This window comes from Cherax quadricarinatus, chromosome 75, assembly GCF_038502225.1.
Source record: "Cherax quadricarinatus isolate ZL_2023a chromosome 75, ASM3850222v1, whole genome shotgun sequence".
Taxonomy (NCBI): domain Eukaryota; kingdom Metazoa; phylum Arthropoda; class Malacostraca; order Decapoda; family Parastacidae; genus Cherax; species Cherax quadricarinatus.
Genome location: NC_091366.1, coordinates 10,050,512 through 10,063,929, shown reverse-complemented (window position 1 = coordinate 10,063,929; position 13,418 = coordinate 10,050,512). Strand labels below are relative to the sequence as shown.

General features: G+C 37.2%; 1 protein-coding gene across 7 annotated transcripts in view; it reads right to left on the bottom strand.

Annotated features, from left to right (window-relative positions):
• LOC128691763 (centrosomal protein of 192 kDa-like) overlaps positions 1-12,342 on the bottom strand; it is a 124,953-nt gene extending 112,611 nt beyond the window's left edge. For 5 of the 7 annotated variants that reach the window (XR_011394117.1, XR_011394118.1, XM_070101035.1 and 2 more), the window contains exons 1-7: positions 12,251-12,342; positions 9,552-9,722; positions 7,801-7,936; positions 4,788-4,914; positions 4,584-4,688; positions 3,555-3,668; positions 925-1,029 (exon numbers count right to left, since the gene is read on the bottom strand). Coding sequence is in view for 5 of the 7 variants with exons in the window: in XM_070101035.1 (XP_069957136.1) it covers positions 925-1,029; positions 3,555-3,668; positions 4,584-4,688; positions 4,788-4,914; positions 7,801-7,936; positions 9,552-9,703 (739 nt within the window). In the remaining 2 variants the exon portion in view is untranslated. Of the gene's footprint in view, positions 1-924; positions 1,030-3,554; positions 3,669-4,583; positions 4,689-4,787; positions 4,915-7,800; positions 7,937-9,551; positions 9,723-12,149 lie in introns of all 7 variants that reach the window. The other 2 variants (XM_070101033.1, XM_070101037.1) reach the window with 2 other exon arrangements.
• Positions 12,343-13,418: the final 1,076 nt, after the last annotated feature.

Sequence of the window (13,418 nt, the reverse complement as noted above, 5' to 3'; positions counted from 1 at the left end):
AAATAATATCAGCGCACTTGTGAAAGAATATCAGACTCGCCAGCTGATGTGTATTGGACGCCTGGCATGATTTGTTTACTTTTGAACTTTGGTAAAAATCGAACATTTCTGCTACTTTGAGCTCAATTTCAAGGCACTTTTCATTGTAAAACCAGTCAAAATCATCTCAATTTCTGTATTATGTCTTCCATTCTATAAAATGAGACCAGGAAAACTAGAATACAACAATAAACACCATACGAAAATACAGTGCAAAGTCGGTTTTAATCCAAAAACAGTTTTTTTTTTCTCATTACGCGCTGTGTGCTGCAGGATTTTTTTTATACTGCGCACATTGACCACGTAGACCCATTCTTTCATATGTAGGCCTACCAGCTTTCTCTCACTAGATTTGAGGGCGCTAGAATTTAGGCGTACCAGTACGTCAAAAACCCTGGGGCGTAAGCCGTACCAGTACGGCCGAAACCCTGAAAGGGTTAAAACTACCTAAAGTTCCACTGAATACATTTGGTATTTAAACTAAACACTGAACAAAAAGCATGTCTATCATTTTTCCTCCACTCTCAAGAAGCAAATAAATTTATTATTTTTTTTGAATAATATTCTTCATGATATTGCAAAAATTTTTCACTGACATAACTTGGTAGCCATAAAGTGCAGAGCCTAAGCAGAAAGCCGTAAACAAACTGGGCAAAGTGATCACGAGTTTATAGCAGGTGTAACAAGAAGTTTACTAACATTATTACTTCAGGAGGGGTTTATGAAATCTGAACACAGAAAATGACTATTAATAGAAGAAAAAAATAATATAATTTTAGGTATAGCTAGGAGCAAATAGCTGAGGGTAAATCTGCTTCAAATGTTCTTTTATATGAATGAAAAAAAAATGGTAATATGTATTAAGTTTAAAACAAAGTGACCTACTCATTTGTGAGATAGTGGAGACTTCATAAGAGTGATCTTCAGGTCTGCTAAGATCCTGACACCTCATAACCTCCAGACTTTGTTCCAGATACTTTTTATCTAATCCTGAAATATAAACATAAGATATGAGCTGCAGATCTGCAATATTTGCAGCCTATCATGCAGTTTATTTTATTCCTACAAATATACTGAAAGTTGGAATTACACAAAGACAGCCCAAAAATAATCTAAACAAATTAGCAAATACTGGATAGTTGAAATTCATACCACTCAGATAGTCTTGTAATTAAGAGATTAAAACCAAGACTATGAGATTAACGTGCATAAATGCTGCCATTTATATTATGAGAATAGTTTGTATGAGAAACTTGCCCATTGAGGTGTACATCAAATTTATTCTTTATCTTTAATCAGATACAGAAAGAGCTTTACCAAACTACTCTGGCTTACTCATACTCTTCATAAGATCTTGTATCTTATTCTCAAACTACTAATTACAATTTCTCATTTTTGAGAGACTTCAGTATCTACCATAAATACTGGCTTTAATCATTTTTTTCACTGACAGTCAGGACATGTTGCCTCCGAATTTCTAACTCTGTAATACACAAAGCTAGCTAGTCCTAGTGAAGGACTATCCATGAATAAACAACAATGGTCAGGGATCAAACCAAGATCCTACAAGTAGCAGGAACTATGCTGTACCATTCAGCCAGTTTTAGAACTTTCCTATTGTAAATCATCATGGCTGAATGATACAGAACAGGGCCTGTTACTCAAAACAGAGGTTTAATCCCCTACCATGATTCTATTTATTTTATAATCTCTAGTTCCTTATTCATCAGCCTACACAACATGAGCACAAGTGACAGTACAAGAGTGAGAAAGTCCACAAGTGTGATAGGATGGAGCAAGAAAGCACAAGCAGATGAGAGATGAAAAGGAAGTGAAAAATATAATGCATGTGAGAGCAAATGAGAGGGATGAAGATGAGGTACAGCAGCACCATCAAATGTTCAAGGCTCAGATGCTTACATGATGCAACACTTGCATATTCAAAATAAAAATATTTTTTTGCTCTAATGTGGAAGTTTACAATGAATACAACAGCTTTTAAACAACTGTCGCTTAATATACCGTATAATAATTATTTGTTCTATTATATAAGACATGATTAACCAAAAAAGTAAAGCAGTAAATACTTGGATGTGCCAATAAGTGACCCAAGTTCTCTAAACAGCAGTGCCACAATTCTTGCATACATAACACTTATACCTATTGAAAAATTAGACATGTGCAACATTGATAGCTCCTTGACAATGTGAGTAGTCACGAAAGTGCTTGGAATTTCACTACTCTTTCACAGTGGTTGTTTTGCATATTATGTATCTTTATTTGTAGACATTTTGCTATCCAGTGTCTTTATCAAGGACAATGTCCTCCAAACTGTACTGATAAAGACACTGAACAGCAAAATGTCTACAAATAAAGATAGGCAGATATTGTACATTTATCTAATCTTTCATCTTGTCAGAACTGTATACCATTCATGTACCACTAACCTATTTCTCATGACTTATACCCCTAGAGGATGCTTACATCTACACCTGTTTACTTGGGATTTTATGAATAATACAGTATTCATTAATAATAATGTGTAAAGTTCAAAGTAAACATAGATAAGAATAATGTGTTGATGGTATCAAATGAATTAGGTAAAGAAAACTGGATATCACATTGGAGGGAGGGAGTATGGAAGAAGTGACTGTTCAGATATCTGGGAGTAGATTTGTCGACAGATGGGTTTATGAAGGACAAGGTTAACCCCAGAACTGATGAAGGAACAAAAAGCCGAGTGGTGCATTGAGGCATCATGGAGACAAAAAATGTTATCCATGGAGGCAAAGAAGGGAATGTATGAGAGTATAGTGGTACCACCACTTTTATATGGGTGTGAAGCATGAGTTGTGAATGCTGCAGAGAGAGGGAGGCTGGAGGCAGTGATGTCATGTCTAAGAGCAATGTGTGGTGTAAATATTATGCAGAGAATTCGTAGTGTGGAAATTAGGAAGAGGTGTGGAGTTACAAAAAGTATTAGTTAGAGGGCTGAAGAAGAGATAATGAAGTGGTTTGGATATTTAGAGAGGATGGAGCAAAAATAGAATGACTTGGAGGATACATAAATCTGTAATGGAGGGGAGGAGGGGTTGGGGTCATCCTAGGAAAGGATGGAGAGAGGGGTAAAAGGTTTTGTGTACAAGGGGCCTGGATATGCAGAGGACATGTGAATGTGTTAGATATGAGTGAATGGAGACGAATGGTCTTTGGGACTTGACGAGCTGTTGGAGTGTGAGCAGGGTAATATTTTGTAAAGGGATTCAGGAAAACTTGTTAGCCCGACTTGAGTCCAGGTGGGAGGTACAATGCCTACATTTTTAAAGAAAGGAGAGGTTTGGGATATTGGCTGTCTGGAGTGACATTTAAACTGTTATATCTGGGCACCTATGCAAAGACATTATGATAAAATTTTCTTTTTTGGGTCACCCTTCCTCAGTATGAGACTGCCAACATGAGAGAAAAAAAAAAACGAGTTTGCTAAAGCAATAAAACAATTTATGCTGTTTTCTTACCAGGTAGAATGAAGTCTTCAACTTCTCCCTGACTAAGATCAGAGTCCCCATATTCCTCAACATCCGTCTGAATTACTGCAAGAGACTTGCCTTCCATATTCAGCTTGTAATCATCTAATAAAAAAATTATATTATCTTGTGAATATAGGGCAACACTAGTAATGCAAAATTAACACCATGAACAGTACCCACTTCCTTGCTTTTATAGCATTACAGTATGGAAAAAAAAAGCACAATAATACCAATGTTCATACTGTATTAAACAGCAATACTACTACTCTTACTCAGAATAAAGTGAATGTCCTATGATGAAAGGTCAATGGAAATCGGTCTGATGACACTGGAAGACAGGAGGGTTAGGGAGACACGATAACAACGTACAAAATACTGCGTGAAATAGACAAGGTGGACAGAGACAGGATGTTCTATAGATGGGACACAGAAACAAGGGGTCACAATTGGAAGTGGAAGACTCGGATGAGTCAAAGGGATGTTAGGAAGTATTTCTTCAGCCACAGAGTTGTTAGGAAGTGGAATAGTCTGACAAGCGATGTAGTGGAGGTGGGAACCATACACAGTTTTAAGACGAAGTATGATAAAGCTCATGGAGCAGGGAGAGGGAGGCCCCAGTAGCGGTCAGTGAAGAGGCAGGGTCAAGAGCCGAGTCTCGACCCCTGCAACCACAATTAGGCAAGTACAGGTTTCTAATTAAAAAAAATATACAGTATTTACAAATTATACTTTCCTAATTTAAAATTTTTGCTCAAGTATACCTGTGATTACATTACTATTTGAAAAATTTGCATCAGAGAAAACATATATAATATCGAAATTTCATTTTCTGAATATGGGCTTACTTAACTACTGAATTTGAAGCTGTAATAGCCAATATACGCTACAAATAAGAAACAAGTTACCCAATAGTACTTAGCCTGCAACAAGACGGTACACAATGCCAAAATTTTAAATTGTGTGGACAAAAACATTTTAATTCATAAAAAATATATAAGCAGCACTATAGTACAGTACCTGGTTGCTTAGTATCTCGGAGATGATCCCATTCAAGTTGTGCTCTGGTTAATTCACCGGTTGACAAATTAGTATGGTCAACTAAAAATCTGCTTGATGACAAATCTGTTTAGAGAAAAAATAAAATCAGTACCAATGCCCAACTGAATAATCATTCAATTGATCAATCAAAACAAAAAATGCCAAGCTTCCTTATAAACTTACCACTCAAACCATCAATTCTGATCAAGGGTATACCCGTCATAAGGCCTGAAGAATGTCTCGATTTAGACTCTGCTTCAAGTGAGGCTGAAGTCTGGTTTTCAGGAATTTTCACTTTGACATCAACATTCTATAAAAAAAAAAATTATATTGCATAACATAAAAACAAATCAACAATTCCTATGAATAAAGCATCAAGTTTGGTTGGCCAAGCCTAATTTTTCTGCTGAACCTAGAATTTTGTGGTGCATAACTGTTTTCAGAAGAATTTAATTTTTCTTTAACCCCTTGACTGTCGCAACCCGAAATCCTGAGGTGTCTCCTGGTGTCGCAAAATTAAAAAAAAAAAAACTTATCAAATAATACAGAATCTTTTCCCGATTGTAATGACACCAAAAGAACGAAATTTTACGGAATTACGCTCTAGCGAAGTTAGCGACCTTGGCGATATTTACGAATTGGCGATTTTGCCCACTTTGAGGCCTATTTTCAGCTAATTCCATTGTTCCAGTCGACCAAACTCATAGCTACTTCTTTAGAATTCCATTTTTTCTATCGACTGAGTACAAGAAACTGCCCATTTACCGATTTCAACTACTCAATAACGTGGTCAGAAATTTGCAATTTGGCCAATTTCACGAAAATTAAAAAACATGACAATTTCAAAATAGGGTCCAGAATGAACAATGCAGACATTCCTGGCTCTAAAATAACATTTTCTTTGTTCATCAGTCACATCTCCAGGCCCCTCTGTTATTACTCTTGCTTTCCATTTTGAATTTTTATTAAAAAAGAAAAAATAGAAGATTTACTGTTATGCAGACTACTGCAATATTGTAATAATTGTATAAATAATGTTAACCCATTCATGACTGCATATTAGAATGGCTACTTGGACATTTATTGGAAAATGACATCATTTGTTTACTTTTGAACATTGGCAAAAATCAAACATTTCCCCTACTTTGAGCTCCATTTCAAGGTTCCTTTCATAGTAAAACCAATCAAAATCACCTCTATTTCTATAATATGTTTTCCATTCTATCAAATGAGACCAAGAAAATGAGAATACAGCCATAAGTACTATACGAAAATAGACCACAAAGTCGGCATTTTAATAAAAGAAAAAAAAAAGTCGGAGTTTTTTTTTCTCATTATGCACTGCGTGCTACAGAATTTTTTTTATATGGTGCACACTGACCACACAGACCCATTCTTTCACATGTGGGCCTACCAGCTTTCTCCTGCTTGATTTGAAGTCGCTAGAATTTATGAGTATGTACTGTATATACGTCAAAAACGGTGGCTTGCAAGACGTATATATGCGACCAAAACAGCCAAAGAGTTAAACGTGACTAGATTAATAATTCATTGGGTGACATTTTGCTAACCTTGATAAACTTGAAAAATCTAAGAGGGTTGCTAAAGAAGTCACCAATCAGCTGCAAATTCACAAAGACATACCAGCATGAATGTAGAGTATTTTAAGTTTCCCATCTTGTGTTTTTTTTTGTGACAGATCAGTTTTATGGTCTAATCAAGACTGAACAAGTAATGCAAAAGGTTGCTGGTATATTTCCACTTATCAACAAAGAAGAGTATCATGTACTACTTCAAATCGGGACACTTTTAATTAACGAATTAACATTCATATACAGTAAAACGTCTCATTAACATATTTTAGCAATTTTGGACCAATAAAATTGGGGAGATGTGTAGAAACCTTGGTTTGGTCCATAGTTGTCTTCTGAAGTACTAGACCAAGTTCAATGACTTTGATTTATGTCTGGTATGTGCCAGTGCAGTCTTGTCCAGAACCTGTTTTCATTGTTCCCTGAACTGTAGGTCACCTGTGGCAGTTGACTGATTGTGCTCACACATAGACTAGTCATTCAGTCTAATTTTCTTTCTATTTAGTGAGACTTTATTAACATATTAAATGAAGTGCAATTAACATTGGCTCCTAAAGCAAGTAGGGGTATTGAGAAAGTTTGTAGTTCTCAGTTAGCAGAAACTTCAACTAATAGAGAAGGTTAAATCTGGCATCTCGATGGCATGTCTTCTCAGCTATCAACATTATTTTCACTAGTAACGTTTCACAGCTCCTCTGACTTAGAATAAAATTTATTTAGTCTCTCCTCTATTGAACATGGCAGTTTATATATTTCTTCACCATGAAGAGGTAAGCAATGTTACTGTAAATTATGTACAGTATGATAAAATTACAGAACATTACTGCACTCTAGTACTACAGGTTACAATACCTGTATTCCTAATGCCCAGTTTTCTTAACCAGCTGATCAAGTCTGTTTGTTCAGAAGATGACTGGATGACAGAGAAAAATTGATTTCACAATTCAGAAGTTCTGGACAATCAGTAATAATGTATAACCCCTCCTCTATTGGTCAGTTAATGAAGAGGGTTCACTGTATTTTTAGCCCTTTCAGAAATGAAGTAGGTTAATATACATATTCAATATTGAAGTGTTCACCTCACACTTCATAGATTTACCACACATGAAGGCTAGAGAATGAGAATGGAGTGCATGACCAGCAATACTGTGGACACAGCTGATCCAATCACATGACTGCTCACACTATTCTGCGGGAAGATGCTGTATGTTCAACACAACATGCCTCGAATATACATTATAATCCTTCCAGATAGCAAACATGTCTTTAGAGAATGGGTAGTCAAGGAATTGTTAAGATTTAATTCTTAAGTCTGTAGTAAATGAAAGGACGAGTGGGCAAACCAAGTTCAGGTACGACTAGAAAGTGCTGTCAGAAACTTGTCTGCAGCAGTCTCCTACTATGACTGTTGTTGAGAGATTCATGGCTAGGAGAATGAAACAAGCTGATGAAGACAACAGCAAATATAATAGATTCCTTATTAATAAGCTTTTAGAAGAAATTAGTAGATAAAAAAAAGACAAAGTGAGATGCATGGGATTAACAAAAGGTAGATGGAGTAAATGTCATAGGACAAAATATATAAAAAAAAAAAAATTGCTTACCTTCAGAGGACAGACATTCAGTGGACGAGATAGAGGTGCAGCAACACTTCCAATTCTTTTTAATTGTTCAAATTCACCTGACAGACCCTCACTTGCCTCTTCTAGTGTGCATAAATACTGCCTTGTCAAATCCTCCCTACGTGCATTTGTGGAAAATCAATCAATAAGTTACATTTCCTAATACAGTACAGGGGAAAAAAAAAAAATCTAAGATTCTTAAAAAATTGTAATCAATAATACATTCTCATTCCTATATGAATAATATTCTCAAAACATTTTAGTAAGGCAAGTTATCAATATAAACCATACCATGGGCAGGGATAGAACCCGCGATCAGAGAGTCTCAAAACTCCAGACCGTCGCATTAGCCACTGGACCAGCTAGCCACAATAAGATTTGTCCAACTAGGTATATTTCTACACCATAGGAAGGTTAGCATAGGCACCACTGTGACCACAAATGCAAGTTTTTAAAGACGAATCTCCAGCTAGCGTGGCCGTGACGAACTCTAGCTCAAGTCCCCTCAAAGCCGTTAACATGACTCACGAAATCATAATGACACAATTGCAAACAAACCATACCATGGGCGGGGATAGAACCCGCGATCAGAGAGTCTCAGAACTCCAGACCGTCGTGTTAGCCACTGGACCAGCTAGCCACAATAAGATTCATCCAACCAGGTATATTTCTACACCATAGGAAGGTTAGCATAGGCACCACTGACCACAAATGCAAGTTTTTACAGACGAATCTCCAGCTAGAGTGGCCGTGACGAACTCTAGCTCAAGTCCCCTCAAAGCCGTTAACATGATTCGTCTGTAAAAACTTGCATTTGTGGTCACAGTGGTGCCTATGCTAACCTTCCTATGGTGTAGAAATATACCTAGTTGGACGAATCTTATTGTGGCTAGCTGGTCCAGTGGCTAATGCGACGGTCTGGAGTTTTGAGACTCTCTGAGTGCGGGTTCTATTTCTGCCCGTGGTATGGTTTGTTTGCAATCGTGTCATTACGATTTCGTGAGTCAAGTTATCAATATAGTTGTCTAATCATTAGTCCATATATTTGGGCTATCTGTGTTAATTCTACCACTTGCCTTCCTGCACTAGGTTTTAGCAGTTTCAGCAAGTACTTAGTTATATTCTTGCTGTTGTTAGCAGCCTTACATTTTGCTATTCTAGATACACACTCACTCTCAGTTTCCCTTCATTTACTTCCACCTCAAAAACACTAACTTCTTTCATTTCTATTCCCTGAAGCTCAAACCCTTGCAATACCTAAACAGACTTTCCCTTACTCCTTTATAATTAAGGAAATGCTTTGTAATAAATCCAGAAACATGTTCATGGCAAACAGGTGCCCTTATCTCCAGGCCTTATCACCCTACAGACTGTTAATCCAGTTTTTTAACGGCTGACCACTACCAGTGCTACCTATGGGTATATAATCCCACTGAAGTCTTAAGAGTCACGCATAATGATACCCTGTTCCAAATATAAGCACTAAATGATCATGATTAACAGTTAAGTAAATTTCATGGATACAGGTCGAGAGAGAAGATAGTCACAATATTTGTCCATTTATAGCAGGCACTTGAAAAAAATTTCATGTAACTTCTTTAATAAGTGTCCTTAAACATGCTACTGTAATAATCTGTTATGTATTGAAGAAACCAATGAGATAATTTAGAATTCAAATACGTTATCACAAGACAACCAAAACATTTTAATGATAGTCTCTTAAGAGAACTAACCTTGACTTCTTGTTGCCAACCGTAGATGTAGCCTGCGGGGCAGTAATGTCCAAAATACCATCATTATCTATCACTGAGCTGGGGTTACAACCCAGCCCAGTTATTATTGAGTGGTCAACATCATTGTTTTCCATGAGGTCATCAGCATTCATTTTAGTTATAAACCATCACCTGCAAATATGTAATATTCAACTTGAAAAAATATTTAATATAAATCTGCAGTTTAAGAAAGCATAGCTCAAATAACAAAAATTACTCTCTGCACAAGGAAAAGATTTTAATTACAGCACTAAACTTGATTTTATAGATGTTTCATTGTACCTACAACTGGCAAGATAATAGTACGATATTACAGCATAAATTGGCCGAAGTTTAATATTCCAAAGCAACTCTATTATATATTATTATTAATATTATGAGAAGAGCTAAATCGATGCATTTCATTCAGCAATAGGAGTGAAGGTCTGATGCAGTGCTCTTTCCTTCTTAAGTAGATGTGACTTGGACCTGCCTAGCTTAGGCCAGTAGGTGACTTGGACCTGCCTAGCTTAGGCCAGTAGGTGACTTGGACCTGCCTAGCTTAGGCCAGTAGGTGACTTGGACCTGCCTAGCATGGGATAGTAGGCATGATGCAGTGCTCCTTTTTTCTTACGTCCTTAGAACCATCAAGCCCCAAATGAGGACAAATATGGGGAGGTATGATTCAAGTATAAAAGTGGAAGATAGGTATAGAGATGTAAATAAGGTTTTGAGGATACCTGGAGTTTACCTGGAGAGAGTTCCGGGGGTCAACGCCCCCGCGGCCCGGTCTGTGACCAGGCCTCCTGGTGGATCAGAGCCTGATCAACCAGGCTGTTACTGCTGGCTGCACACAAACCAACGTACGAGCCACAGCCCGGCTGGTCAGGAACCGACTTTAGGTGCTTGTCCAGTGCCAGCTTGAAGACTGCCAGGGGTCTGTTGGTAATCCCCCTTATGTATGCTGGGAGGCAGTTGAACAGTCTTGGGCCCCTGATACTTACTGTATGGTCTCTTAACATGCTAGTGACACCCCTGCTTTTCATTGGAAGGATGTTGCATCGTCTGCCAAGTCTTTTGCTTTCGTAGTGAGTGATTTTCGTGTGCAAGTTCGGTACTAGTCCCTCTAGGATTTTCCAGGTGTATATAATCATGTATCTCTCCCGCCTGCATTCCAGGGAATACAGGTTCAGGAACCTCAAGCGCTCCCAGTAATTGAGGCGTTTTATCTCCGTTATGCGCGCCGTGAAGGTTCTCTGTACATTTTCTAGGTCAGCAATTTCACCTGCCTTGAAAGGTGCTGTTAGTGTGCAGCAATATTACAGCCTAACAAAGAAAGAATTTAAAATGATGGCTTAAAGTTTGGTTAATTCAGATTTAGAAAACAGGTTTGGAAATGGAGGGTAATTGTATATGAGTAGATTACATATTCATTGGGAAGCTCTAAACTCTTAGTGGTCAGTTACAGGGAAAAAGGAGGCACTCCGACTCGATCCAAGAGGAGGAAAAGTCCAAGTCCTCTGATCAAGAGCTCCTCACCAGCATCAAGAAACTTCCCTTGCAGGGGTAGATGAGTGAAACATTCTGCAAAATAGTGTGAGCAAAACTAACAACTTGAGCAACTTAAAAAAGCAAGATGGACCAGTAGAAATAACAAGAATCCAAAAGGAAGTAAGTCACTTTTACTTTCTTTTAGGTTATCCTAGGTAATTTACACTATGATAATTGTATTTATGTGTACCTGTGCCTAAATATACTTAGTCGAGTGCAAAAAGTTGGCACCAAGACCCGGTAAAGTGATATTGTTTACCAGGAGAGAGTTCCGGGGGTCAATGCCCCCGCGGCCCGGTCTGTGACCAGGCCTCCTGGTGGATCAGAGCCTGATCAACCAGGCTGTTACTGCTGGCTGCACGCAAACCAGCGTATGAGCCACAGCCCGGCTGGTCAGGAACCGACTTTAGGTGCTTGTCCAGTGCCAGCTTGAAGACAGCCAGGGGTCTGTTGGTAATCCCCCTTATGTATGCTGGGAGGCAGTTGAACAGTCTTGGGCCCCTGACACTTATTGTATTCATATATATATTCATAAATATTCATATTCATATGTAAGGAAACACTAAGTTTCCACCTGTGCTTGGATCAAACCCAGGTCCTTCTGCTGTTTTCCTATATTTTTACTAATTTGTATGTCGAACTACTCTGCCTGTTGGAAAATATGAGATTAGTGAAAAGTCAGCGAGATCGTTGTTAAAGTCTCTGATACATGATATAAAACTTATTTAGGTACAAATTTACACTATTTCTGGATAATTACAAATGTCGTAAATATAAAACTGTTTAAATTACCTAGGATAAAGCGAAAAAAGTCAAAGAAAGTGACTTCCACCGTTATTCAATACGAACACAACTATGTCGACATTAATTTCACTGGCACTTAATTAAGTTAAATTCCGCAGATATTTAAATTCTACAAGTCTTAAGGACACGTAGGTATTATGGACACAGTACATGATGTAGATTTAACCAAGTATTAAATAAGGTTAACCCAATACCTTAATAAAATACTTCACAACTCTGGCTTACCAAACAATTTACCAAAGATTGTAACCGTATGGAACCAGAAGCTAAATATGCACTGTTAAAATTCACAAGACATGCACACATACAGAGAAAAAGCTGTGTACTTGTGTAAGAAAGTAGATGTAGTGAACAGATGGCAGTTGAAAATGGCTGGCGGGAGGAACAAGTGAAGCTCGACACCCTCACCTTACTAGTAACTTTTTATTTAGGTGTTGTAAGTAATATTCAATTTTTAGAATGGCATTGAGGATACAAGGATATAATTTACACGCGAAATAATGCATTGTGTAGATTTACTCATTGATAATCCCCCCAAATAAAGCTATGTAATAAGGTCACTACACAAGGACCCAAATGGGAATAAATTACTTTATCTGATTTTTGGGGGGTTTTCCTAGGTAATTTACGCTATATGTGTTAATTGTAGTACTTATATATACCTGTGCCTAAATAAACTTACTTATTTTCTTTCTTAGTTACAACTTTTAATAGCTTAATTACCCTCAAATTATCAATCATGGTAAGTATTACTATATTACAAATATAAGAATTATTATCCGCCATTTAATGTACAATTTAAATATATCATGGTAAATTATCTGATCTTATTAGTTTTGAGATCCCTTAGAGAGGATGTGGGGCAACACCGTTTGTTTACTAAATAATGATCAGCTGGAGACCATTTAAATTTTGGGAGCTCAGTTTTGATCACTATATAGTGGAAATTTGGTATAATGTATTAACCAATAACTGGCATGTAGGAGAGGAACCTTCTGACGATGTTTCGGTCCGTCCGTTGTCCTTGATTTCACCATCTCGATTTAACCATTCATAAAATGCAGGTTACTAAACCGGTGTAATTTCATTGTAATTTGGCCCCTCAAGGAAGGTTCCTTGATGGTGAGAGGCTCTTGATCTAGGGAATTGGATCTGTGCTCCAGTTCCCTGAATTAACCCTGATTACCTTCCACTTCCCCTCAGGCGCTGTATAATCATTCGGGTTTAGCGCTTCCCCTTGATTATAATAATTCAGTGTAATTTATTTATGATTGATCAGTTCTTTGTTTGTAACTTGTTATATTGTAATTATAATTGTAATAAATTATCCAAGTTACACCGACTTAAATTATATACTAGGTCTAGGCCCTACGATTAGTTTGCTCGATATGTATTTATATATATAGTGAATTATGAGCCTTATATTGTATCAAATTATATTTATTATAAACAAAATCAGTTCGAATGTAAAACTGCTGTAATTTGTATGACTCA